Source organism: Phyllostomus hastatus, unplaced genomic scaffold, assembly GCF_019186645.2.
Source record: "Phyllostomus hastatus isolate PE091 unplaced genomic scaffold, TTU_PhHast_1.1 phas_contig_283, whole genome shotgun sequence".
In the NCBI taxonomy this organism is placed as follows: domain Eukaryota; kingdom Metazoa; phylum Chordata; class Mammalia; order Chiroptera; family Phyllostomidae; genus Phyllostomus; species Phyllostomus hastatus.
Window position 1 is genome coordinate 624,242 of NW_025333833.1, and position 25,869 is coordinate 650,110.

Consider the following 25,869-nt stretch of genomic DNA (forward strand, 5'->3'; position numbering starts at 1 on the left):
AACGTGGCGGAGCAGGCGGGCACTCAGCCTGGCGGGAGTCCGCGCCGCGCTCCCCGGCACGCCGAGGACGGGCCGGCAGCCAGCCCCGAAGGGATGGAGGGCACTCCTCCGGAGAGGGGCGGCGCTGCAGCTCACGGCGCACGCTGGAGGCAGAGCAGGTGCACGGAGGGCTGCAGCGACCGCACTGGGCGGCAGGCTAAGGGGCAGGAGCAGGCAGAGCAGGGGGGTGTGCAGGTCTGCGCGAGAGGCGGGGCGCGGAGACGCGGCCTGTCCGCGGTGGCTGGGGACAGGTAGCGCCCGCGGCGCTCGGAGCAGGTGTGGGGGGCTCGCCGGTCTCGCCGACGGGAGAGGCTGCCCTAGTCCCAGGACCACCTGCTTAGACAGCCTCGGACGTTCAGACGCTCGGAAGCTCCGCCTCCTTCCCTGGAGCCACGCCCACCCGGGCTCCCGCCTCCTTCCGGCGCAGGACCGGCTCTGGGTCCGCTTCCGGCTTTTGGCTTCCGGCTTCCGGCGGGGCGTGCGGCTTCCGGCGTCATGGCGGCCTGAGCCCGGCGGTGGCGGCGGCGGTGGCGACGCGCGGTGGGCCTCTCCCTGCGGAGCGGCCGGTGGCTGCGATGTGACCCGCGGGCGCGGCCGGCTGCCGGGCTTCGCGTCAGCGCCGCGCCGCCCTCAGTCCGCGCGGATGGCGGGGTCCGGGTGCGCGTGGGGCGCCGAGCCGCCGCGCTTCCTGGAGGCCTTCGGGCGGCTGTGGCAGGTGCAGAGCCGCCTGGGCAGCGGGTCGTCGGCGTCGGTGTACCGGGTGCGCTGCTGCGGCACCCCCGGCTCGCCCCCCGGCGCGCTCAAGCAGTTCCTGCCGCCCGGCGCCTCCGGGGCCGCCGCCTCGGCCGCCGAGTACGGCTTCCGCAAGGAGCGCGCGGCGCTGGAGCAGCTGCAGGGCCACCGCAACATCGGTGAGGGCGGCGGGCCGCCGCGCCGCGCGGCCCGGCGTGCGGGGGCGGGCGGGCGCGGGCGGGGAGCGCAGGTGCCCGGCCCCGGGACAGCGGGCGTGCCTTTGCTGCGTCGTCCGGTCCCGCGTGGGAATTTTTAGCCTCTGCAAGGCAGCGGGAGACGGACCCCTCTGCCCCGCTGGCGACGCCGGTGGACGCGGCCTGGATCCGCAGGTAGCCTGGCCTGGCGAGACATGACTCAGTGGTTCACGGGGGCCCTCGTGGAAGTGCGGCGGCCGCACGCCCCGTGCGCTCAGGGTTCTGGCGCCGACGCCCAGACTGGGAGGTCTGAGCTGGTCGCGGGTGAGGGGCCCACCACAGCGGCCCCGTTCCCCGCCGCCCCGCAGACCCCCTTTCGGGCTCTGCCTAATCCCTGCTCGCAGCCCGGGCGGCGTCATGGAAGATGGGCCTCCGGCATCTTACCGCTCGGGAGCACTGGCCACCGGGGCGTTTTCTCGTCTGTTGGTTCTCAGCTTGCCGCGTTTTGTACGTAGCCGTGGCCTTTCCGGGGGAAGTCTTGGCCGTTTTGCAGGTCTTGTTGAGTCTCTGAAAGACTAGACGTGTCTTCCCAAGGCACACTCCCTTCTTTTAAGGTTGAGGAACCAACCTTCAAATTCTGTTTGTCCCCATCGTGACATTCACCTTGGGTAGTATGTAATATTTGGTCCTTACCTTAAATTTGTTTATTGATGTCAGAGGAAGGGAGAGAGAGAGAAACATTGACTTATTGCCCCACTTACTGATGCCTCGTTGGTCGACTCCTGCGAGTGCCCCGACCGGGGGTGGAACCTGCAGCCCTGGAGCATCAGATGATGCTCTGACCCACTGAGCACTTGTCCAGGGCTGGGTATTTTGTTTTTGTTTTTTAATTTTCACTTGTGCTCAACCTTGCCGGGCACCCTCAGTGCATATGCACCCACCGCGAGCGCGTGGTGGAACGCAGCCTGAATTACTGTGCCTCATGTGGTATCTGTGAACAGTCGCCAGCGGCTGAAGGCCGACTCGTTTTATGTTGTTGAAATGAGCCAGTGGCCCAGAAATCTCCCTCGTGGAAAAGTAAGTTGCCGCAGGGGCTTCCTTGCCCATCAGAGCTGCTCTTCTGTAGTCTGTCCCGGGCTCGCGCCCTGCGGTCACCTGCTTCCGTGGTGGCTCCCTCGCCCGGCCTGACTCCTGAAGCGGCGCCGCCCGTCTCTCTCCCCAGTGACCCTGTACGGGGTGTTCACCATCCACTTCTCCCCGAACGTGCCGTCCCGCTGCCTGCTGCTGGAGCTGCTGGACGTCAGCGTGTCGGAGCTGCTGCTGTGCGCCAGCCCCCAGGGCTGCTCCCTGTGGGCCATCCAGCACTGCGCTCGGGACGTGCTGGAGGCCCTCGCCTTCCTCCACCGCGAGGGCTACGTCCACGCCGATCTCAAGCCGCGGAACATCCTCTGGAGCGCGGAGAGCGAGTGTTTCAAGCTCATTGACTTTGGCCTGAGCTTCAAAGAAGGCAATCAGGTGAGAAAGGCTCCCGCCCACTCCGGGGTCCGAGGCGGGTGTTGCGAAGAGCAGAGGCGCTTCCGCGGGGGCTTCAGACCTGCGTGTGGCTGTGGTTCTGAGCTCCTGGGGGCGAGGCAGGCGGAAGCAGCTCATCGCCAGCGTGTGTCTGGTCGGGGCGGGTGACCAGTGACATGCGAAGGGGCCTGACACTGTCGGGGGCGACTGCCCTGCGGGGTGCTCTCTTGTTTTTGCTGCATGACTGGCGCCCGCACTGCTGGGGACTCCACGGGTGGTGGGTCCGGCACCGCACCCCCCTTGTCTTGGTTCGTCAGGGCTTTGCCCAGTGTCCTTGATCACCAGCGGTCCCTTGCAGGCGTGAGGTTGTGGAAGCGAGGGGCGGCCCCGGCGTCCAGTTGGCAGTAGAGGCAGCGCCGAGGTGGGTGGGTGGGTGGACGGACAGCGGGCGGTGTTTCACTGGGCGCGGTATCCACTCGTCTGCTCAGGACGTGAAGTACATCCAGACGGACGGGTACCGGGCCCCGGAGGCAGAGCTGCAGAACTGCCTGGCCCAGGCCGGCCTGCAGAGCGACACGGAGTGCACTTCGGCTGTGGACCTGTGGAGCCTCGGGGTCATCCTGCTGGAGATGTTCTCGGGGACAAAGCTGAAGCACACGGTCAGGTCTCAGGAGTGGAAGGTAACGGCGCCGGCGCTCCCCCCGGGGTCCCCGGTCCCAGCGCCCGGGGCCCCAGCTCATGAGTCTCGTGAGTGCTCTGCCTCGTGCCCCCTGCGGCGGCGGCCCCTCCCACCCAGGCCGCAGCCGCGCCGCTCAGCGACCCTCCCTGCTCCTGGGCCAGGGCCGGAGCGGGGACCCGGGCCTTTTCCCCAAGAAGCAGAAGCGGTGTCTTTCATCTTGTAGTGCAGTTGTGCCACTCCCTGAAACACTGGCAGTGCAGCGGTGCGTTGCGGGGTGAGCGGTGCTCTCTGTGTCACGCGCACAGTTTCTGCGTCCCGTCGATGCGTTTTCACGCACAGACTCACTGAGTTCTCCCGGTGGTCCGGTGGGGACAGCGAGCGAGGGCGCAGGCCACTCTGTCCAGGGGAGCCGCAGGCTCTGCGGGGGCCACACGGCTGCCCCTGCCTCCTGCCTCGGGCGCTGCCCGCAGCGCTGCATGCCGCCCTCGTGGTGGCGCATTGCGCCTTCTCCCGGTGCAGCGGCTGCTCTGGCAGCTCGGGCCCTGAGCTCCCAGCCCGGGCGCAGCAGGGAGCTTCCCGCCTGTCCCTGCGCAGTGCGGCCTGCGCCCCCTCTCCGAGAACACTCCCTGGGGCGCGAGCGCGGCGGTGGCCTCGGCCGGCTCCAGGCTGGAGAGTCGAGGGCACAGCGCAGAGGCGTCCCTGGTTGTGGCGGTGACGCCTGAGGCACGGAGTGTGGCTGTCAGGGCCCAGGCGGAGCGCTGCCGTGGCCTGGTGCGCGTGCCGGGCACTCACCTTTGGCACGGAAGCACGGCCGAGCGAGGGGATCAGTGTCCTTTTTTGTCCCCGGCGCCCCCGACAGTCAGACCGGTGCCAGTCTCTGGTGCCCCCGTGGGTGGGCCCTGACCGCCTGAGCCCCCGGGACGGCGTCGCTCAGCCGAGCGAACAGAACTGGGTGGTGGGCGGACCCTGTGTGGGGAGACGCGGAGAGTGTGCACTGCGGGCGCCCAGTGTCCCGCCCCCAGGCGGAGACGTTGCAGTTGCACGTGGAGTCACCTTCTCCGCGGGGCTCGTCGTGTGGAGGCCCGAGGCCTGGCCGCCGTCTGCATGACGAAGGGGACGGCAGCGTGCGACCCTGTCACGGTGTCGGGGGCGGAAAGGAAGCGCCCGGCACTCAGCGTGGGGTGCCGGTGGCACGTGTCCGGTGCGTTTCAGTGAGCCTGCTCCTGTGCACGCCTCCGCACACTTGGGGCGCGGCGTCGCACGCGCAGGGCTGAGAGGGAGTGACGTGACGCCACGTGCTCCCTCGTGCCCCGAGCGGAGCGCTCGTCCTCCCCTCCGCACGCACACTGAGCTCCGTTCTCCCCGGGGCCGCTCCAGCGCCGTGGTGTCTCCAGTCATGCACCTGGTGCACGCCCGTGCGGGGCCGGCGGCGCTGAGGACCGAGGACCCCCACATGACTCCGGGCACGGTCCCTCCCTCCAGAGTGCGGGGCGGGGGAGGTGGGGTTTCTGGGGGTTTCGCAGGGCACCCGGGCCTGGCCCTCGGGAAGCAGTGGCTGAACTTGAACCACCAAAGGACGACTTCTCCCCCTCTCCAGGCCAACAGCTCCGCCATCATCGACCACATGTTTGCCAGTAAGGCGGTGGTGAACGCCGCCATCCCAGCCTACCACCTCCGGGACCTCATTAAAAGGTACGCGGCCACGCCCTTTGCCCCCCCCCCAGCTCACACCGAACAGACGCTTCTGCTTCTGACCCTGCACATCTCCCGGTTGCTTTTTGTGTGCAGTGATTGTGGGTTCGCGGGAACTCGGGGAAGGGCAGCCGAGAGGCCGGTCCTGCAGCCAGCCCCCCGCAGCGGGGCCTCTCCGCAGCTGCGGTGGGGGGTCTCCCCTGCAGGCGACAGTGCGTGTGTGGCGCTGCCTCCCGCCCCCCGCCATGCTTGTGTGTGACGGAGTGAACAAACCGCTGTCGGTGTCTGGACTGGGTGCCTTGTGGGGCATTTCGCACCGAGAAGAGGCCGTGCACGGCCAGGACGGGCTCCGCGTGGTCTCTCCCCGCTGGGTCCCCGAGCGGCGGTGTCTGGCTCTCGCTCACCCCGCCCGTCCCTGAGCGTCTGGGACACGCTGCTGCCGCCACAGGAAGGTCGGGGGGACTGCCCGTCCCGTCCTCTGCCCGGGGGCCGCCGGGGCTTCCACAGCGGGGCACCCGGCCACTCAGTCAGGGGCACTTGCTGGCTAAAACTGTCGGATGGAAATGACAGCGGCCAGCACAGCCATGGCCGTCCACTGAGAATGAAGCTAAGTTATACTTATTTTTTTTTTGTCAGATCAGCCAAAAATAAAGTTTTTGGGTGTGCTGCAAAATTTCGGCAGTTTATGCTGCCACAAGATGAAGAAGTTTCAAAATATTTGCTTTATATCAAGAGTCATTTGGCCTTTTTTTCTAGACGGCCAAAGGATTTTATCTTTCCATAGAAATCCCGAGATGGTCCCGGAACACCTCTCAGTCTTGGTGGTCTGGGGCTGGTGGTCTCGGGAGGTGGCGCTGCCAGGCCCTCCCGGGTGTCTGCTGGGGGCGGCTGTCCCTCGCCTCGTGTTTTGGCGGTTGTCACGGTTACCTGGTTCTGCAGACGCCGCCCGTGGGCGTTTGGTCTCGCCGTCGTCACGTCCGGGATGTGGGTTGTGGCGTGTCTCTAGAGGGCGTCCCATGGGCAAGCAGTCGGCAGGCCGCGCCGACGCAGCCCGTGCCTCGGCGAACACGCGCGCTGCTTCCCGGGACGGTGACGCCGGGCCCTGTCTGTGCCACAGCATGCTCCATGACGACCCGCGCCGGCGAGTGCCCGCCGAGGCCGCGCTCTGCAGCCCGTTCTTCAGCGTCCCGTTCGGTGAGTGCGGCTCCTGGCGTCCCCGGACCCCGGGCAGCTGGACGTGCGTCGTGACCAGCTCTGGGGGGCGGGGGGGCTCGCGCCTGACCGCGCCGTCCTGCCCGCCCCGCAGCCCCTCACATCGAAGACCTGGTGATGCTCCCCACCCCGGTGCTGAGGCTGCTCAACGTGCTGGACGGCGACCACCTGGAGAGCGAGGAGGGCTACGAAGGTCGGTGCTGCCCCCGGGCCCCGGGCCCCGGGCCCCGCGCCCGCCTCGCAGGCTGGGCCCGCCCCCGAGGTGCACCCCCGTGCGGAGAGGGTGCTGGGGTCACACCCAGTTACACCCCCGGGGTTCACGGGCCTGGCCCTGTCCCCTCTGTGGCAGCGCGTGGGGTCGACGCCAACCTCGGGGCGGGGTGGCAGGCGGGGGGATGGGTGCGAGGGCCTGGGCTGCTTCTGAGCCCCTCGGTCCCGGGCTGGGCCTGGAGTGGGGGTGGGGGCACGGGGCCAGGGTGGGGGCGGGGGTGGCGTTCACAGGGAGGCCGCTCACAGGTGAACCTCGCCCCCTGTCTTGCTGTGTGACGCTGTTTTTTCCTCCTAAATACAGTGTTTAGATGTTGTTTGGACGTAGATATTAAATCTTAGTGATTAAGTGTCTCACACGAATACCTCTGTTCTGATTAGAAGGTCATTGTCAGGTTATCTCAGATCGGGTAAGCTTGCTTGGTTAGGAGTCCCGTGTGGGGATGGCTGGCTGGCTGTCTTGTGACCTTGGCGGGGATGGTAAGGAAGTGGGACTCCAGCCTTCTGCTTCAGACCAAAGTGCGCTCTCAGTCCGGCGGGGGCTCTCAGTCCGGCGGGGACTGTACCGTCCAAACGGCCAAGCCCTCCACGAAGCGGGGGGTGGGGGGGGACAAGGCAGGGACAGGAGAGAAAGGCGGGCGGAGAGAGGGAGACGGGTGGGAGTAAAGGAAAAATCTAACTTAGAAAATCATGGGGGATTTTTAAAAATAATGTTCCCAGCACCGAAAGGCCTCTCCCAAGTTTACCACAAAACTCAGAAGCAGTGAGATGGTAATGCGACACGTTGCACCTTGACAGAAGCTGAAGAGACACAAAACCATCTTGGAAAACCCGTCCCGGCCCCAGAGAGGCCGGCCGGGGGTGGGGGTGGGGGACGGCCAGGCCCTTCCCGGAAGGGGTGCCCGGAGCTGCTCCCACGGGTGTCTCCTCCTTGCCTGTGGGGACACCAGTGCCCCCGCGCTGTGCAGCCTGCGACCCGCCACGCGAGCCCCCGTCACGGGCTGGCTGGCGTCGGCGAGCGTCTACGAAGGGCTCGTGGGTCGTGCTGACGACGCCCAGGTCAGGTCGCGTGGCCGCAGCCCCGTCTCCGGGAGGCAGCCTAGAAACGTGGGGGAGGTGGGGCCTGCTGGCCCGCCCGTCACGCTCTTGTGGGTGGGTGACGGCAGAGGACACGGAGATGCTGCTGCGGCTCGGCTGTGGGGGCCGGGGGCTCGCCCGCCGTTCCCGGGGGGCAGTGCCGCCGGACGGCCGAGAGGTGCGGGCGGTCTCAGAGACCCAGTGCCGCGCTGCTTGGGCTTTGGATTTCGAGTGTCTGGCTGTCGTGTCGGCCCCTCGGAGGGCTGCGCCAGAAGGAACCCTGGAGAGCGGTGGGCTTGTCGCGTGCTTGCGCTGCGCTTCAGAGGTGCCGGGAGAGGCGGCCGGCAGGGCCGGGTCCCGCGACTCCCCGTCAGGGTGGCTGTGCTCGCACCCGCAGACGCCGTGGAGGACGTGCGCGAGGAGTGCCAGAAGTTCGGGCCCGTGGTGTCCCTGCTGGTCCCCAAGGAGAGCCCTGGCCGCGGGCAGGTGAGCGGGCGTCCCCGGCGGTGGGGGGGGGCGCGGGGGGTGGCGCACGGCTGGGCGGGGAGGGGCGTGCTCGGCTGGGACCGGGCGGTGTCCTTAGGGAGGCGGCGTCCGCCAGCGTCCCCACTTCTCCCGGGGTCTGTGCCAAGTGTGCATCTGGCCTGTCCATCTGTCCTGTCCGCCAGCGTCTGTCTGTTACAAGGTGCCCGCCTGCCGTCCAGCCACCGTCGGCAGTGGCGCCGGCGGGACGGAGCCCTGGCGAGGGTCGGGGTCAGCTGCAGTGGCAGCTGGGCCCGCTCCACCCCAGCGAGGGCGGGTCGGGGGCCGCGGAGGGCGGGGGGCCGGCCGCCGGAGCCTCCCTGTGCCGCGCGCACTGGCAGCAGCAGGGTCGAGGGTTCCTTCAGAAGCTGTGGCTCGGGGTTGGGCTTCGGGGCAGAGAAACCTTCCTTCTGGGGTCAGCGTTTCGGGTTCTGGGGGCGCAGCCCGGAGCGGGCCTCACTGGCCCTGTGCTCGGGCGCCCCCTGCTGGGCTGGCCGGGCGCTGCGGGCAGCTCGGTGGCTCGAGGCCTCCCCAGGACGGTGCCCTTCCCCGCCCTCAGCGCTGACGGCCAGGGGGCCTGCAGAGGCTGCCAGGTGCCGTCCCCCCGCCCCCCGGGGAGAAGCCCCCTCCAGTTACGGATCGTCGTTTTGTCTTATGGCTCATGTCATGGGGGTTTGGGGAGACCGAAAAGGAACTAAGCTTCACTCTAGCTGCAGTGGCAGCGACTGCCGGTCTGGCGCCAACCCTGTTCTCCCGTCGGGGTCAGGAGGGCACCCGGCCCCTCACTGCGCCCCTGCTGTGTGCTCCAGGCGCGGGGAGAGGGCGGGGTCAAGGACAAGGGCACTGGGTACACCGTGCTGGGGAGGGAAGGGAGGGGCTGGAGGGGCCTTGCGGTGGGCGGGGAGGGGACAGCCGCCGGAGGCAGGGGGTGCCGGGGCTGAGAGTGCTGCAGGCGGGGGGGTCGGTGCGACCTGGGGGGGGGGCGGCCTGCAGGCAGGTCACGGGCCTCTGGGGGGCCGCACACACAGGGTGGCCCTTCACAAGCGCTGTTAGTGTGAGCCCCCGACCCTGTGGCCGAGAGGGCCGCCCCCCTGCCGGGAGTGCGGAGGCTGGAAGTGGCCGTGGCGGGGATGAGGCAGAAGCGGCCTCCCCTCCGTGCCACGTACAAACTCAGAAAGTCCACGTGGGCCTGGAGTCCCCCTCAGCCTCTCGGGGGCTCCTGCGGGGGCGGGGGTGGGGCCCGGGCTGGCACGGCGCTCAGCTCGCCGGTGCGGGGAGGGCTGGGAGGCGCGCGGGGTCTCGGGTGGAAGCGCTGTCCCCGGGCGGCCGGGCAGAGACAGTCACTGTGTCCTCTCTCCTCCCAGGTCTTCGTCGAGTACGCGAACGCCGGCGACTCCAAGGCGGCCCAGAAGCTGCTGACGGGCAGGATGTTCGACGGGAAGTTCGTGGTGGCGACCTTCTACCCGCTGAGCGCCTACCGGCGGGGCTACCTCTACCAGACCCTGCTCTGAGCGGCGGCGCCCTGGGCCGCGTCCCCGCGCTCCTCTCCGTCTCGTGGGTCCCCAGCAGCTCCCCTCGCCCGGGGCGGGGGGCTTCTTTGTACATTTGTGTTACCTGCGCAGCTGCAGGCGCCGGGCAGGACGGGGCCCGGCTGCTGTCCCAGGGGGCCCCTTGCTGTGGGTGGTGCGCTGGGGGGGGGGGCTCCCCCGTGTGTGGCTCGGACTGCCGTCGTGCGGGTGCTCGTGAGGCAGGGGCGGCTGCTGGGCTGCAGCCGGGGGGGGGGGCGGCTCCCGTGTCGTCCACGTCCACGTCCGCGCGGGCGCCGGGTGCGCCGTGTCCCCCTCTGCCCCGCGCTGCTCTGCGGACGCGCCGGGGAGTCCCGTGCCGAGCGTCCCCGCAGAGCAGCCGCAGTGAGCCCGTCGGCGTGTACGTGCGCGCATTAAGGCTTTTAAGGCAGGAAGCAGGTGCTTGGCGTCGCGTGGCTTGCTGTCCGGGGTGTGTGCTCCCGCGGGTGCAGGTTTCCTGCGGGTGCAGGTGTGAGTCCTGTGAGCCGCGTGGCCCCCGCCCCCTCGTCCCTGCGGTGCGCGCCTGTCGGGGCGAGGGCCGGGCGCTCCGGGGCCACCTGTGTGACGGGACCTGGGGAGGAGCCAGCTCCGGCCTGGGAGGCGCAGGCGGGGGGGCCAGACCGGGCCCCGCCGGGACTCGCGTGACCCAGCGGGTGGGTCCCGTGCCTGTGCCCTTCCTGCACCTGCGCTAGCTAGACCCTCTGGGAGCCCCTTTCCGCGGGGTGTGCTGTGGTTGTCGTTAGCTTTCCCACGGTGCAGTTCGCCTGCTGTGACAGAAAACGGAGGTGGTCTGGAGAAGGAAGAGTGGGGTGTTCGGTGGAGGGAGGAGAACCCCCAGAGATAGACAGTGGGTGACCAAGGGCTCTCCTGCTCCTGCTGCTCCCCTCCCTCCCACGCCCACCCTCCGCCCGGCCCTTCCTCCGCTGAGGGCAGGGCCGGAGGGACCACGCCCCACGCGGCCTGGTCTGGAGGCAGGGCAGCTCCGGGCGGTGCAGCTGCGCAGGGGAGCGAGGAGGGACGGGTGGAGAGGCCCCCCCCACTCCCCGCAGAGAGGGTGCTGGGTGCGAGGTCCTGCACACAGCTGGTCACGGGCTCCCTCCCACCTCAGGGGGTTGTTAAAGTTCAGGAAATCTTCATAAAGCACTGATTATATGTACACGAAATAGGATACAGAGTATGGGTTTTTCCTTGCTATTTATTTGTTTTTTTCCCGAGGGAGCCGGCTTTCACCTCTTTCCCTGCTGGCAGCCTCCTGCCTGGGCTGTGAGGTCCCCGAGAGCCCACACGGGGCCCCCGGGGGAGGGGAGGGGCCCGCTGCCCTGCTGGTCCCGCAGGGACCGCTTGACGATGTGGGGACCACCAGCTGCCCGTGGCTCAGGCCCCCTCCAGCGTGCACAGGGAAGCCGGGCTTGGTGTGCGGGGGCCAGCACATGAGTTGCCCCAGGCCTGGGCCCCAGAGGCGCATGCCCCCGCGAGCTCCCGGTATGTGCCCTTCCAGGGCCCTTCTGGCGGCGGGCGGGCCAGGCTGCCTGCAGATGCCCATTCGGGAGGGTGCGCCCCGTGCGGCTGACGCCTGCGCCCTCCTGGGACAGACGTGGGGGTGTGGGGCCGCCTCTGGGCGACGGGGCGCAGGTCCCACCGGGGGTCCTGATGGGCGTGTGTGTCGTGGGCGAGCGCGCGGGCCTCTCATTCCCCCGCCGCTGCCTCCAGGAGCCGGGTCCCGGGCGGGCTGCAGGTGGGCTGCTGGGCACGGCGGCGCGGGGGCCGCGCACGCCCCGCGCTGGGTCTGATAGCGTTTCGCATCTCCGTCCTGCCCTGTGCTCACACTGGGACGTGGCCGCCCACGCTGGAGGGCCCCGTGGCGGGAGATGCTGACCAGACTCGCAGGGAGCGGAGGGAACACTCGATGAGCCTAAGCAGCCGCTTACTGAGTTGGATGTTTTATATTAAAGCCACAGAGTTGGAAAAAGATGCCTCCTGTGATTTAAATTATTTTATCCCTAACCCTTAGCCTGTTGCCACCAAAGATGACATTTGTAGATTTCTCCTTCCTCTTCTCGTATTACCAGATGTGCAGTCTTAGTATCTTTCTAAACCTCAACCGAATATTATCAAAGATGCAACTTTCAGATTCTGTTAGGGTGAGATGTGTACCCAGAGACTCAGGCCCTTTGACGTTGCTGAAACCCTAGGGATTCTGGGGCGTCGGGTGAGGAGTCCGGGGGCCGGGTCTCCCCGCCCCACCCCTTGGGAACGTGGGATCTCAGGTAGTTTTTCTCTTCCTAAGTCGGTGTCTGTGCCCCCCCCCCCCTTTCTCTGGTATCCCTGGTGTTGAGGTGTGTTTCTGCCAGACAGGCCTGCCGGCGGGTTCTTTGGGGGCGTTTTGGTGGCCAGGAGACCTCTGAGGGGGTCGAGTCGAGACTTTGAGGAGGTTGGCAGGTAGCGCCTCCCCTGCTGCAGCGCTGGCGGGAGGCAGTTTCGAGGCGGCACTCGCCCGGAGGGAGGAGGAGAACCCCGCTCCGCCCCTGTGTCCTCCTCCGGGGGGACCGCGGGCCGCGGTGGCTCCAGAAGGGGCCCGAGCCTGGCCGTGCGCGAGCCCGGGCGGCCTGCTCTCTGGCACCCGGCCGCCGGGGCGCAGCAGTCCCTGCAGAAGTCAGAGGCGGCTCTGAGGGCCGCGTTGCTGTGTTGTTTCCTCCCCTCCCCCACGCGGGTTCCTCGCGAGGGGCGCTGCCGCGAGCCCGCCTGTCCTCCCCTCGGGCCGCACGTCGGGCTGCGCGACACACGCGAGGCCTGTCTCTCCGAACCTCCTGGGTCCCCCTGGGCAGCGCGCCTCCTGTTCTGTGCTGTCCTTCAATGAAGATCAGCACCGCGGTGACAGGCAGCAGCCGGGCAGTTTGGTTCTGGGTGAAGGGGTGCTCAGGATCCCGGCCGTCTCGCCAGGCCGGGGCTGTGTTTTAGGGCGGGGTGGGGGGTGCAGGTGTGTCACCGCGAGGCCTAGTCTGTTGGTGAGCGGCGGTCTCACTGGAGCAAGTGCCTTGTGGTTCCCGGAAGACGCGGACGCCCCTTGGGGTGCGAGCTTCCCAGGGGCCGACGGTCCGCTGCCTCTGGGTCTGCTCTCGGGTGTGACCTGCGGACTTCCTGTGAAGTGTGCTCACACGCACAGCAGCCTGGGTCCCGCCGCGGCTCCAGCTGCCAGCGAGCCCCCTTTCCCGGGGCAGGTCGCCTTTCCTGCGGGTCTGACTCCCGGCTGCCGCAGCCTGGAGACCCCGCCGAGCCGGGGGGTGAGCCGAGCCGCCTTCTGTCGGTCGCAGGGGGGTGTGGGTGTCCAGTTCCTGAGGCCCCTGGAAGGTGGCGGATCCGGCCTGGTTTCGTGGAGGGTTAGCTGCTTTCTGCCCGACACCGACGGGGTGCGTTGTATCTGTCCCTGCACTTTCGTTTGTGACGGCTGCTCACGCTGCCCGTGAGGACCAGTGGGTCCCACAGCGGTGGGCAGTTGGCAAGCGCTAGGGGTATTTAAGAAGAAGGCAAAACAGTCTTAACTGTGTCTGCTGTTAGAGGATGTTCAGGAGACTTTATCTGTGATGGGTGGTCATGGGGGGATACGGGGGGTGGGGGCGCAGCCCTCCTAACCCCTGTTCCCCTGATGAGAAGCTTCCGCTCCTCCCCCTGCAGCGGGCACCTCGCGCCTCCCGCTGCTGGGAGGGCTCACGCTCTGCATCTGCCCCGTCCGTGCTTTTCCGAGCTGCGTCCGTGGCCCCGTCAGTGCTAGGATCCGTGGGAAACTCGCCGGGTGACTGCCGGGGCGGCGCGTCCCGTGGAGCAGAGTCGCCGCCCGTGCCCCGGAGCAGCCGTGGCCGCCCCGCAGCTGCGCGTGGCCCTGACCCGGGGGGGCAGTGTCTCACTTCAGGGCCCAGGGAGGCAGCGGGTCTTACCTGCCTTAACGACCTCGCATCCTTCTGCAGACAAGAGCGAATGTTGTTCCACTCCTCGTGTGGTGAAGAGAAGCCACGTTCTGGGTAAAAGGGAAGACCGAGACTGGAATTGCTCGTTCTCGTGCTTCAGGGCCACTTGTGGTGGAAAACTCGGAGCCCAGCCCGGCCGTGCGGCCCTGGTGGGGTCGCTGCTGGGCGCTGGGGACGGCCAGACGCCCGGGCCGGGCCTCGCGGCGGGTGGGGCTCCCCCAGCAGGTCCCCTCCTCTCCCCTTCGTTCCTTCCAGACGGGTTCGGAAATCTCCCGTTCCCACCGGCGCTCCTGGCCGCATCCGCCTGGGGGCAGGTCTTCCCCAGCCCGTCTAGTCCTCCCGGCCGCCCCAGGCTGGCTGTGCGCGCTCCGTGGGCGGAGGGGGGCAGGGGAGGCTCCGCGCCCAACTGTGCCCCCTCCCGGGTTGACCCCTCCCCTGAGGGACCCCCTCCCCGCCGGCCCCTTCCACCCGCGCCCAGAGCCGCCCGCACAGTGCACGGTCCCGCGCGGTGACCGCGTCTCACCACCCGGTGGGGCTCCTCGCGTGCTCCCTGCCGAGAGGGTGTCTGCTCGAGCCCCAAGTCTGATTTCTCGTCGAGTCTTTAACACTTTTTTCCTTGCCGAGTAGCAACGAACCTTTTCTTTGCACTTTCCCGAGCACCTAAGGAGGCCGGGCCTGTGTCCCCGCGCGCGCGCTGCGCGTGGTTTCCGCGGAGACGCCCGTCCCCTCCGCTGCCTCTTTCGGTCTCGTGCTGTGAACCGACCCGTAGGACGCACCGCCGACGCGCGTCCCGGTGTGTGTGTGACGAGGTGACACAATAAAGCTCACACCTGAAGGAGCGGCTCCTGTTTCCGTGTTTCGTGTAAGAGCGCGCGTCGGCCTCGGAGGCTGCGGCACGTTGTTCTGGCGCCCCCCGCACAGCGACCCCCGCACAGCGAGGACCCGGCTCTTCGGTCCTCGCGGCAGAGCGGGCCGGTGCGCGTGCGCAGCAGCCTCGGAGCCAGGCCGGCTGCGGCCGGCGCCCACCGCGCGCTGGTGGTTCACGCAGCAGGTGCTGCGTGGGCGCGGCGTGGAGGACGCAAGGCATCGTCCGAGCATGAGCCTCAGCCCTCACGTGCATGTGAGCGCGCAGCCTTGGCGCCCCCCCGCGTGGCCGCGGAGGCGGAGGTGCACGCGGCGCGGGACCGCGCTCCTGCTGGAAAACACGCACCGGCCCGGAGGACCGGACCGCAGCAGCGCGCCCTGCTGTGCGTCGAGGGGGCGGGGAGAGCGCAGCCGCGCGCGCGCTCGGAGGGACCTTCCCAGGGTGGCGCTCAGGTCTAGGGGGCTGCGCTCGGGTGAGAAGCAGCGAGTCCCGCAGGCAGCGCGGACGTTTGGTCCCCGGAGCGTCCCCGCCCTGGGCCGTCACTTGCGTGTGCGCGGGCGGACCGGGCATCGAACTGTTAAAACGGTTGCCGAGGAGGGAGGCTCACGGAGGCAGGACCGAGCGTGTGAAGGCGGGTCCTCAGCCCGGCAGGGAGGGACCAGCTGGGGGCGGCGTCCCGGAGCCCGGGGCGCCGCGGGCCGTGGGCGGGCGCCGGGAGTCTCGGCCAGAGGCCTGCGCACAGAGAGTTGGGAGGGTCCGCCGCCCGCGGTCTGCAGCCCCCTGAACCAGGTGGCCATGCCCCCCCCCGTTTGCTTTTCCCTTGCCCCCCCCCCACCCGCCCGATGAACATAATGCAAGTGTCCGTGTTTTCTGAGCATGGGAAAGGCGCAGGCGCCTGCGGACTTGGGCGGGACTGCCCTCCAGGGGGCGGCGTCCTTCCTCTGTGGCCCCCCCTCATGGCCGTGGGGACACAGCCGCCGGCCGCACACACGCAGCTTTTCTCCGTTGTCCCCTCGAGTTCTGGGCCCTCCTGTCCCTGCCCGGGATGCAGTCACAGCTGTTGCATTGTTAAAGTGTCGGCTGAGAACCGTGGGGGGTCAGCGCTGCGCAGACCGCAGCTTGGGGCAGACGGGCTCAGTCGTGTGTCCCCGTGGGCCCCTGGTCGTCGTTGACCGAGTGCGCGGCTGCATCAGGTGCAGCCCTTTCCTTCGGGGGAGCGGCGGCGCCCGGGGCGCGAGTGTCGCCCTTGAGGGCTCTGAGGTCGCGGGGAGCTGACCGCACCCAGAGAGCAGCAGCACCTGGGGAAGCCAGCTGCTGCGGAGGGAGCCTTGGACCCTGGATGTGCGCTACCTGCTACCTGTGGACAGACCCACGGTGGGTGGTTACAATTCTGTTTCTAATTACAACTTCTTTTATAATCCCATGCTCAACACAAATTTGGACAAAGGACATTTTTCTTCCGCTCTTTTTTTATGTCACTGTGGGTTGGGGGCGGGGGCGCAGGGGAATGGCATCTGTTTGGGGCCTAAACTCTAAGACGGTGTTCTGATGGGGGGACTTGAAGAGGAAGGGGACGGAGCAAGCAGTCGCCCAAAGAACCCGCTTAATTGGCAGCTGCCCTGCTGGTCATCAGTTAAAAAACGAGCTATTCCACGAAGCTCCGGGACAGCAAACGCCTGGCATGGGCTTGGGAGCCGTGCGGGACCGACCCGGGAGGCTGAGGCTGGGGGCTCGTCCCCGTCCCCGAGCAGAGCCGTGGGCCGCGCCTGGGCCCTGCGCTCTGAGGAGGCGGCCCGGTCCCCCGAGGGCCCCCGGTCAGGTCAGCCGCCGGTCCCTCCCAAATGCGCGGGTGTTCTCGCTCACCAAGGGGGTCGGACGTGCACGTGGAGGTCGCCCCGACAGCCCTGTCACTGCCGGTTCCTTACGCGCCATTGGGTCGGCCACGGGTCTGCAGACCGCAGTCACACGTGGTGATTCTGGAGTCCGCGGGGGCCCTGCCGCGGCCCCGCTGCGGGGGCGTTCCTGGTCCCTCGGAAACAACGCGTCTGACTTCCCGGCGGGACCGCATCCGTGCTCCGCGGCTCGTCCTTCGCAGGCCCTTCCCCGTGAGCCCAGGGACGCGGCCATCCCCCCCCCCCGAGGACGCCCCACACAGGCCCACCCGGCCCCGCCCCCCAGGCCTCCTCTGGCCGCTCCACTCCTGGGGCCTGCGGGGGCGTCGGCCTCGAGTCGCCTGCTGTCCGTGCCGTCCCTGTCCCTGTCCCTGTCCCACCCAGAGCAGCCATGCCACTGAGCCGGGCGGCCCCTCCAGCCGATCCCGAGTCCAAGGCTGAGTGATGGCGACCCCCTGCAGTGCAGCCGGGCCTCCCGCCGTGTCAGGAGCCGGAAAGGGCAGCCGCCTGAGTCTCCAGGCCTCGCGGTTCTCCGTCTGCCCTGTGATGGCGGGGGCAGGGCGCTGCGGAGGCCCCTGTGGCCCCCCATAGCCCTGTCGGCGTGAGGGTGGCCCGGCCATCCTGCTCCAGCCTGGCAGCGGCTGTCGGGAGCATCTCGGCCTCTGGCCACCCCAGGGCGCTCTCTGCCGGCAGTTTGAACCCCCCCCCCCGCCTCTGGGGGCTCTGCAGTAGCTCCCCCAGGGCCAGCGCTGCTGCTGGACTTGCCTGACCTGGAAGCTGCCTGGGGTGCTGACAGAAAGAAGCCCCCAAGTTCCCCCCCGCCACCCCCAACTCAGTGTCTGCGGAGAGCGGCCGCCTGGGTTTCCAAGGAGCACGCCCTCCCGGCTGCCGCCGTCCAGGCCCGGGTCTCCCCTCGGCGCCGCGGGCCTGCCGCTCGCCCTCTGCCAGACTCCCCTCCCTCACGCTGGAGGGCGCCTTTCTGTCCCCTCACGGCACGTTGTGAGGCCTTTCAGAGGGGTCGGAGGTCTCACGGAGGTCGGAGGTCGCAGCGGGAGGTCGCAGCGGGAGGACGTAATGCATGCAGCAGGAACGCCCGCCTCCAGCCACGAGGACGCCAGGGAGGGAACCCTCCCCTCCCCCTTCTGCATCCCGGCCTGAACTTCGGAGGAAAAGTGGTCAGCAGGTGGGGCTCGGGAGGGTGCTGTCCACGGGTAGGGGTCCCGGAGAGCGCAGGCCGGTGCCCGGCGACGACACACCACCCCACCGCGCCATGGAAGAGGGCCGCTCCCCCGGCCCAACGAGTGCAGGACAGTCATGGCCAAGCTGACCGATGCCTGGCTTTGTCCCCAGAGGGGCGGGTCAGCTCTGCCCCTCAGCAGGTGAGGGAGGGAGGGAGGGAAAGTGAAGGTGGGCCGGGGCCCTGCGGCAGCCCTACGTGGGGCTCGGGTGGGACAGTGTCCCCTGACACGGAGGCACGGGCTCCCAGCTGTCATGGCCACACGTGGGCTCAGAGGCCTGTGGTCTCGTGGCAGCAGGCAATGCCGCCACCCCGGCCCAGGCTGCAGCCCCCTGCTCTTGGCCCCTCAGAACGGCTTCCGCGCACACGGCCGGGACACAGCCGTCCCCTCCTTCTTCCCGAGGAAAGGGTGGGAGTCAGCTGAGGGGCTGGCCCCGGGGCCACGAAGCTCCCGCAAGCCCTGGTCTCTTGCGGCCGTGGTTGGTGCCCCGTGGACGGAGGGGCAGGGTGAGGGGACAGGTTCTTTTCCTTTTCCGGCCTCTCTTCGGGGCGGGATTTCTCCCAGTGCCTTTGGGGACAGAGCACCGGGGCCGCTTGCCTGCTTGCACAAGGCCACGTCACCAGGGTCCGAGACAGAGGCGGCCAGACACCCCGTGGGCGTGGGAGTCACAGAGGGGACGCAGGAGGAGGAAATGACGGGCTGTGTGCGTGTGTGCGTGCGGCTTCCTCGCGTGACCCCCACGACTTGCGCAAGCCGCTCGACTCGGCACACCGTGGTGCCCGCACTCGGCCCAGCCACCCCGTGTGCGAACGGTCGTGAAACGGTGACTCGGCGCCTGCTCGGGCACCCGGGGGGGCAGCCGCCCTCTCCCCGGGGCCCGGCCCCGCTGGCGTCCCACGTCCCGCTGCGGGGCGTCCGCTCGCCACGGGTTCCTCCACGCCCCTGGCCGTGCGGGCGCGGTTTAGATCTGGATAGAGCTCGATCCTGGTTGCGGGGGCGGGGCAGCAGTTTGTGGGCCTTCGGGTGAAGTCAGTGCTCACGGGGCATTTAATGAGGGGTTCTGGGGGGTGGGAGGGAGCCGATGTGTTCATTTCAGTCAAAAGGATTGACCCCGCCCTGGCTGGTGTGCTCAGTGGACTGAGTGCTGACCTTTGAACCACAGGGTCACCGGTTCGATTCCTAGTCAGGGCACATGCCTCAGGTGCAGGCCAGGTCCCCAGTGGGGGGCGCACCAGAGGCAACCGCACAGTGGTTTCTCTCCCTCCTTTTCTCCTTTCCCCTTTCTCTGAAAATAAATATTTTTTTAAAGGATCTATTCCAGTCCTGGGTGGTCTGTTTATATTTGATCACTCTTACTGTAACTGCTGGGAGCACAGTTTAACTAAATTCATTCTTTTTTCCGTCTGGAGAAGATTCCAGAATCTGTTTTAAAAACAGTCTCTACGGCCAAGACGGACGCAGTCAGGTCTGGGTGAGGTGCCAGCAAGGCCGCGGGCTCCCGAGCGAACCCCAGAAGGTCTCGTCGAAAGCCTGTGGGTGGGAAGCGAGCCCAGCGGGCCGGGTGTGGCTTCGGTACGCCACGAGGCCCCTCCCAGCCCCTGGGTGGTCCGAGAGTGCGAGTGAAATGTAACCGTTAACGGAGCGGTTTGCCGTGGCAGGTCCTTGGGGCGATTTCCTCTCCTGCCTCCTTCCTCCCCACCTCCCCCTCTTCTCCCCTTGCTCCTTCTTTCCCTCTCCTGAACATTCCAAATTTTAATGCTTGTAATATCTGTGTAATAAAAAAAATTAAGAAATGTCTTTAAAAAAACTCCAAAGTTTCTGGCTTTTGAATCTCAGCCTTACGTCACAGACAGGAGCGTGAAGGAGCCTCCGGCTGCAGCAGCTGCGCGCGGGGGTCTGTGTGCTGCTGCCGCCCCGCCGCCAGGCCTCCCAGCCGCCTCGCCACGATGGGGCCTGGGGCCCGGGGCCCGGTGGTGTGCGGGCTGGGAAGTCAGCTGTCCACCTCTGCCACTCATCCCAGGCGCAGGGGCGGGAAAGGTGCTCCGGACAAGGTCGGAGTTCCAGGTGGCCGGCATCTGGTGGACCAGGGCGGGACCCGGAGGACAGGGGGCGGGCGGGGAGGTTCCCGCTGGGCCTTGTTTTTCAGCAGTGAGTTAAGGAGCCGTGGAGGGAGGGGTGCAGCAGGTGTCCCCTGGAGCGGCAGAGCTCCTGGGAGCCGGCCTTGGCTCTGAGCGTGGCCAGGGCAGGGGCTGTGGCCGAAGCAGGGTGGCCTGCCTGGAGGCAGAAGACACTGTCCGGGACGCTTCAGAGACAGAGCCCAGGGACTCCCTGGGGGGTTGGATCTGGCCAGAGAGATCGTGCCGAGGACGACTCCGGGGCTTCCGGCCCGAGGAGGGAGGAGCCCGGGGTCAGCAGAGTGCTGAGGAGGCGCTTGGTGGGGGGTGGGGGTGGGTGGAATGGGCGTAGACCAGGAGGTCGGTGAGGACCAGCCAGGCTGGGGACCAGCACTGCAGTGGGCAGGCCGGGCAGGGCGGGCACAGCCCGTGGGGACAGGGGCGGGACAGGGAGCCGTTTGCCCCAGGCACGGGGAGATGCTGCAGGAGGACAGAGGGCAGGACAGAGGGCAGGACAGAGCGTAGGACAGAGGGCAGGACAGAGCGTAGGACAGAGGGCAGGACAGAGGGCAGGACAGAGGGCAGGACAGAGGGCAGGACAGAGGGCAGGACAGAGCGTAGGACAGAGGGCAGGACAGAGGGCAGGACAGAGCGCAGGACAGAGGGCAGGACAGAGGGCAGGACAGAGGGCAGGACAGAGCGCAGGACAGAGGGCAGGACAGAGGGCAGGACAGAGCGCAGGACAGAGGGCAGGACAGAGGGCAGGACAGAGGGCAGGACAGAGCGCAGGACAGAGGGCAGGACAGAGGGCAGGACAGAGCGCAGGACAGAGGGCAGGACAGAGGGTAGGACAGAGGGCAGGACAGAGCGTAGGCCAGAGGGCAGGCCAGAGGGCAGGACAGAGGGCAGGACAGAGGGCAGGGAGGGCAGGACAGAGGCCAGGGAGGGCACGCGGTGGGCAGGTGGGGGGTGAGCCCGCAGCTCCATGGGTGAGCTCCCCGTTTCTGGTTCCTCGGTGAGAGGAGAGCAAGGTTCTCCCAGGGGTCCAGGGGACAGCAGTGACAGCCGGCGACCGGAAAGTGGGGGGAGCGACCGTGCTGGCGACAGGCCTAGTAGCCCGGGGGCCGCGGGGTCCGGTGCAGAGCGGGACGGTCGGAACAGCTGTGTTTCTCTGCAGCCCCGTCTGCTGCCTGGGAGGGCCCTGCCCCCTCGGGCCGGCGGCAGGAGTGACCTTCTGTGGCTGCGGCCCTGCCGGGGTCAGGGCTGCACGCTGGTGTTTTCCTGCCCGAGGCCACCGGCAGCCCAAGGAGAGGTGCAAACTCCGCCCCCCCCCGCCCCCCCGCCGCGGGCCCTCGCCGGGAGCAGCCCAGAGCCTGGCACCCGGGCCTGACGTCCCGTCCCAGCCCTTAGTCAGAAGCACGTCAGGGGGCCAGCCCACACCCAAGGGTGGGGACCCTCCCCTCCACAGGGCGGGCCCCGGGGTTCGGCTTAGTCACTCGCTCTGCGCCTAATCCCCGACACCCCACAACTTAGCTCATGTTATTTTTCTTATTCTGAGTCAGAAATGGTCCAGGCACTTTAAAAAGGTTCAACCCAAACAGCCCTAGTAGGTAGGGCCTGTCATTAGCCCCATTTCACGGGCGGGGAATGCGGGACTTCAAGTGACGTCAACTAACCTGTCCAGGGTCGGTCACTCGGTCGCTCGGGGCCAGGGCTCAGACGCACGCTCTGCCTGCGGGGGCCAGGGCTCACCCGCTGTGCTGGGCAGTCCAGGCAGGAGGCGAGCGAGAGACCGCCGCTGGGTGGGGGGCGCAGGACACCGGTGCCCAGCGGCTGTGCGCTGGGGCTGCGTCCTCGTAGCTCAGCTGTGACGCCGGGGCAGCCGGCGCCGCCAGGTGTGCATGGCCGTGCCGGCCCTTCTGTTCGCGGGAAGCAGCTCGGGGGCCGAGGGGAGGACGGGGCCTGGCGCGAAACCCGTTGGAGCACCCGGCCCACCGAGCCAGTCTCGTCCGTTGTGGGTTCGGAGGAGGAGCATGTGCCCGGAGGGGTGTCCAGCAGTAGCCCCTGCGCCCCATTCGTACCGAGTTGAGGAGCACAGGGCAGAAAGTACAATGAGCCCGAATACATCACCCCTCCCAGAGAGCCGAGGCCAGGCTGTGGGCGGGCGGTCACCCAGCCGACCAGGCACCAGGTAGGCGAGGATGCAGGCTCGCCTCGAAACTCGGTGCCCTCGGGTAGCAGGGAAGGTCAGACACCGATCCGGGCGGTTCCCTCGGGGTCTCCCCGCGGACACGCCCCCGTGCATCAGAGTCAGGACTGAGAACTCCACGGCGACCAGCAGCCGCCTGCCCCTCGGGTTCCTCCGTCCTAAACCCCCGGGTGGTTCTTAGAGAAGCCCCCTCACTTTGGGGGGATCCTGCTTTCTTGTCTGTGAGCTAGGTAGGGGACGTGGCCCGGAGGACCGCCGGCCCACAGCCCTGGGATGGGGGCCTACTCTCCCACCCGAGAAAATGCACTCAGTGCGGAGCCCCAGGCGCTGGTCTCTGTGACGGTCACATGCTGTCACGCTCGCCTGCTTTCTCCCTGGTCCATTCCATTCTGTCCCCGACACCCCTCCTCAGTTCCAGTTGCCCCCCTTTACCCGCGGGGGACACACTCCAGGACCCTCAGAGGGTGCCCGAAACTGTGGATGCCACCAAGCCCCGTCCGCACTGTTCCTGCCTGCACACACCTGTTCACCTGGACACAGGGGGTCCAGCTCGCAGCCCACGGGCCGCATGCGGCCTAGGATGGCCGCGAGCGCGGTTCAACACAGAACCGTAAATTTACGTGAAGCCTTTATGTTTGCTCATCGGTTTTCACTACTGTCTGCGTATTTAACGCATTGGTCCCGGACAACTCCTGTTCTTCCGGTGCGGCCCAGAGAGGCCGAAAGGTTGGACCCCCTAAGCGGAGCCCCTGCGGCTCCTCACTGGCAGATTGGACATGCCGTGGTCGCTCCTCCTGCGCGGTGGGCCCTTGTGCAGTGAAATAACGGCGACTGGAGCGCAGGCACGGAGACGTCGCGACGGCTCAGCCTCTGAGCAAGGTGGTCCCGAGGGCGGACAGGCGGGCAGCGCTGCAGCGTGGGCGCGCTGGACACGGCGTGACTCGCGTCCTGGGCGGGACCCGGCGGGGCCAAGCGGGCTTTCATCGCGCCGCAGAGAACAGCCCTCAGTGTGAAATCAGGAGTTGTTTGTTTCTGAAATTTTCCATTTAATATTTTTTGTGGGCAACTGAAACCGTGGATCTCAAAACTGCAAATCAGGAGGGACCGGGATGGTCGGTTTCAAGGAGCTGTAGTTTGGCCAAAATAAAAACCCAACATTTAGCAGGGTGGGTTCGTTATTTCACAATATTTCAGAACACACGCTGAGCTGCAGGGCGTCTGGAGTGCGGGAGGGGCGGTGATCTCCCGGGAGCAGGAGGTGCCGTGTCCTCGGAGGGTCAAAGCCCGGCCTCCACTCCAGCCGCCCGTCTCCTGGAAACGGTGACCTCATGCGGGCTCAGGCCCGGCCTTGACCCCGGCCCTGAGCCGGGCCAGACTCTGACGAGGGAATGCACTTCTGGGAAGTAAGCTGGGTCCTTCCAGAAGACGAGATGTCTGGCCTGTCCCTCCTGTGTTTTTGTGTTTTTTTTTTTTCTTTTCCCTGGAGATAAGCAGATATATACGTATTTTTCTAATGTCCCTGTGTTTCGTTTGTGAATACTCAGGCGCACTTTGCTTTTTTCCTTTAACAATATTTCCTGAAAGACGCTTTGTGGAAGTTCTCAGTCTCTCTCTCTGTCTGTTATTTCTTGGTAGTTAGGTGTAGTATGACTTGTTTTCTTCCAGTACTTGTATGATTTCTCACTTTACGCTGCCATCTCTGTTGAAGTTTATTCTCGTGAATGGTGTGAAGTGTGGGTCTGGTTTCACCTCGTTTCAAGTGGCTACCCAGTCGTCCCTCTTGCTACGACAAAAGTCGCTTTTTCGCTCCAGTGCTGGGAGGTGCGTCCTTTGCCAGACGGTCCTCGGGCCTGCCTTGGACCGTCTAGTCTGTTCCGCCAGTCACTTGCGGGTCCCACGTTGTTTGAATTGCAGAAGCTTCTTAGCATGTTTTATATCTGATGGGCAGGCTTCTTCTGTAGCTTCATGTTCCCCCCGTGTTTCCCTAGCCATTCTTTCTTGTTTCGTTGTCCATGACCACTTTGGTATCAGCTTGGCTGACTTACACATTTCTAATTCAACAAGGACTGCAATTTATAAGTTAGCTGGGGGTGGTTTTCCATTTGACCAAGCGTCTTCCGCAGGAGCGTTTTACAGCTTTCCTCAATGGGGTTTGCACATTTTCCGTGAGATTCATACTGAGTTGTTTATTTTTCTCTGCTGCTGCTGTAAACGGGGTTTCTGTGCATCACGTCTCCTGAGCACTGGTCGCGTGTGTCCGTGAGAACTCCTGTCGCTCCTGTGTGCGCCTGCCGCCTTGCTGACATGCTTGACTGAGCCTCATCGCGGATTTTCACAGCTGCAGTCAGTCGCGTTGATGTGCTGGGGTTTCCCAGGTGCCCGCTCCTGCCCTTTGAAAATCGGGATTGTTCTGCGCACTCTTTCCTATTCTGAAGCCTCACGAGACTTCCCTTGTCCAGCTGCCCCCGTTGATGCCTCCCATCTGCCGTTGAATAGTCACGGCCCCGGGAGCATCCGGCCGTGTGGGCGAGAAAGGTCTTAAAGGGTAGAAGTAACTCTTTGGTGTGAGAAGTGTCTGGGTATTTATCCAGCAAGAGATGAAAACCTTTCTTATGCCTTGGAGCTAGAAAACCAAAATTAGCAAAAAGGGTAAAAGTAAAAAATCTGATTTCATCATAGTTCACTGCGCACACTTGTGCTAGGCCCCGATTCTCCCTCTTTTCTCGACTCTTTATAAAGATTTTGTTCTTTTTCGCTCACTCCTCTGGGAGTGATGCATGCCCGCAGCCCTCCGGGCCCTGCCTGAGGCTCCTGCTCACTGACTTTTGCTGTGCCCACCTGCCCGTGCGAAGGAGGCATCGCCCTCGCTTTGGAAAGGGGGAGACCGAGTTCAGCGAGATTGGAGGACACGCTCCCTGTGAGGGTGGCACTGGGACTGTGAGTCTGTGTCGCCCGGTTCGAGTTTCTCCAAGCCCTCGTGTATTTCTTTCTCGAGGAGTCGGAATGTTGAGGAGTAACAATCAGTATCTTTTTAGAAAACAATGGTCTTAAACTCTTCCCTACGCTGAAGGTGACAGTGGTGGGCAGGCTCCAGGTCTCTACGTGGGACCTGGCACCACTGATGGAGTGGTTTTTCTTCTCCGATGTCATGGCAGATTTGAGAGGAATGTTCCCCGTGACGTCAGGGTCCAGACGGCAGAAGGCTTTCCCATCGACGGGATGTGTATCAAGGTTTCCAGGAGCTACTACAGTGCCCGAGAAAGGAAGCACTCAAATATCAAATATCAAATATCAAAAATTAGGATTTATTTAGTATTTATTCTATTCTACATTTGTTATTTGTGTTTACTGGTTTAATCCTCAGCACAACCTTAAGGTGGGGTTGTTTTTTTTTTTAAGAGAGAGGGGAAGGGTGGGATAAAGGGGGAGAGACACGTCGTGTGTCAGAAACATCCATCTGTTGCTTCTCATACACTCCCTGACCAGGCATGTGCCATGACTAGGAATCGAACCAGCGACCTCTCACTTTGCCAGATGATGCCCAACCTATGGAGCCACACACGTCAGTCATGGCACGGGTATTTTAAAAAATTGTATAGATGAGGAATAGATGCCCGAGAGTTAATAAACTTGCCCAGCAAGAGACCCCAGCAATATCAGGCGCTGACTCACACTCCAGGCGGCTGTCAGATGCACAGCTAAAAGGGCGAAGTTCTGGGGTTATGAGAGAGGAGCATGTTCAACCCCCTGAATGCAGGCCTGAGCCCAGCAGGACTCAACCTCCTGAATTAGTCTGTTTCTTCATGCAGTGGCTGCTGTTGCAACTCACAAAGGAAATGAAAAGGCCACTTGCACTCGGGAAGGAGGAAGGAGTCACCTAAATGCCTGGAATTCTTCATGTATCGCGTTAATTCAATGGTGACTCAGCATTCGTGTTTCTTGCAAAACTGCCAAGTGCATCCCAACTTCACACGCAACCGACGATTCTAAGGGCCAAGTGCCGAGCCCGCGCCTGCACGTGCAGCACGTGCACGAGGCCGGGGCAAGCCTGGCGGTGCACACGGGAGCTAAAACACAGGCCCTCCGTGGCCTCGGGGT

At 65.9% G+C, this 25,869-nt stretch overlaps 1 protein-coding gene across 1 annotated transcript; it reads left to right on the forward strand.

Moving 5' to 3' along the window:
* The first annotated feature begins 488 nt into the window (after nucleotides 1-488).
* Nucleotides 489-14,296, forward strand: UHMK1 (U2AF homology motif kinase 1). The gene is made up of 8 exons (XM_045838410.1): nucleotides 489-950; nucleotides 2,188-2,480; nucleotides 2,966-3,157; nucleotides 4,754-4,848; nucleotides 5,966-6,042; nucleotides 6,155-6,253; nucleotides 7,802-7,890; nucleotides 9,291-14,296. Exons 1-8 carry the CDS (start codon nucleotides 683-685, stop codon nucleotides 9,435-9,437), a joined length of 1,260 nt encoding a protein of 419 aa, XP_045694366.1. The 5' UTR covers nucleotides 489-682; the 3' UTR covers nucleotides 9,438-14,296.
* The last annotated feature ends 11,573 nt before the right edge of the window (nucleotides 14,297-25,869 follow it).

Excerpts from the sequence above, each read along its gene's own strand:
- UHMK1 (XM_045838410.1), top strand. The coding sequence starts at position 683 with ATGGCGGGGTCCGGGTGCGCGTGGGGCGCCGAGCCGCCGCGCTTCCTG. Across the intron at positions 951-2,187 it reads GCAGGGCCACCGCAACATCG|TGACCCTGTACGGGGTGTTC; the intron begins GTGAGGGCGGCG and ends CTCTCTCCCCAG. Across the intron at positions 6,254-7,801 it reads GAGCGAGGAGGGCTACGAAG|ACGCCGTGGAGGACGTGCGC; the intron begins GTCGGTGCTGCC and ends TCGCACCCGCAG.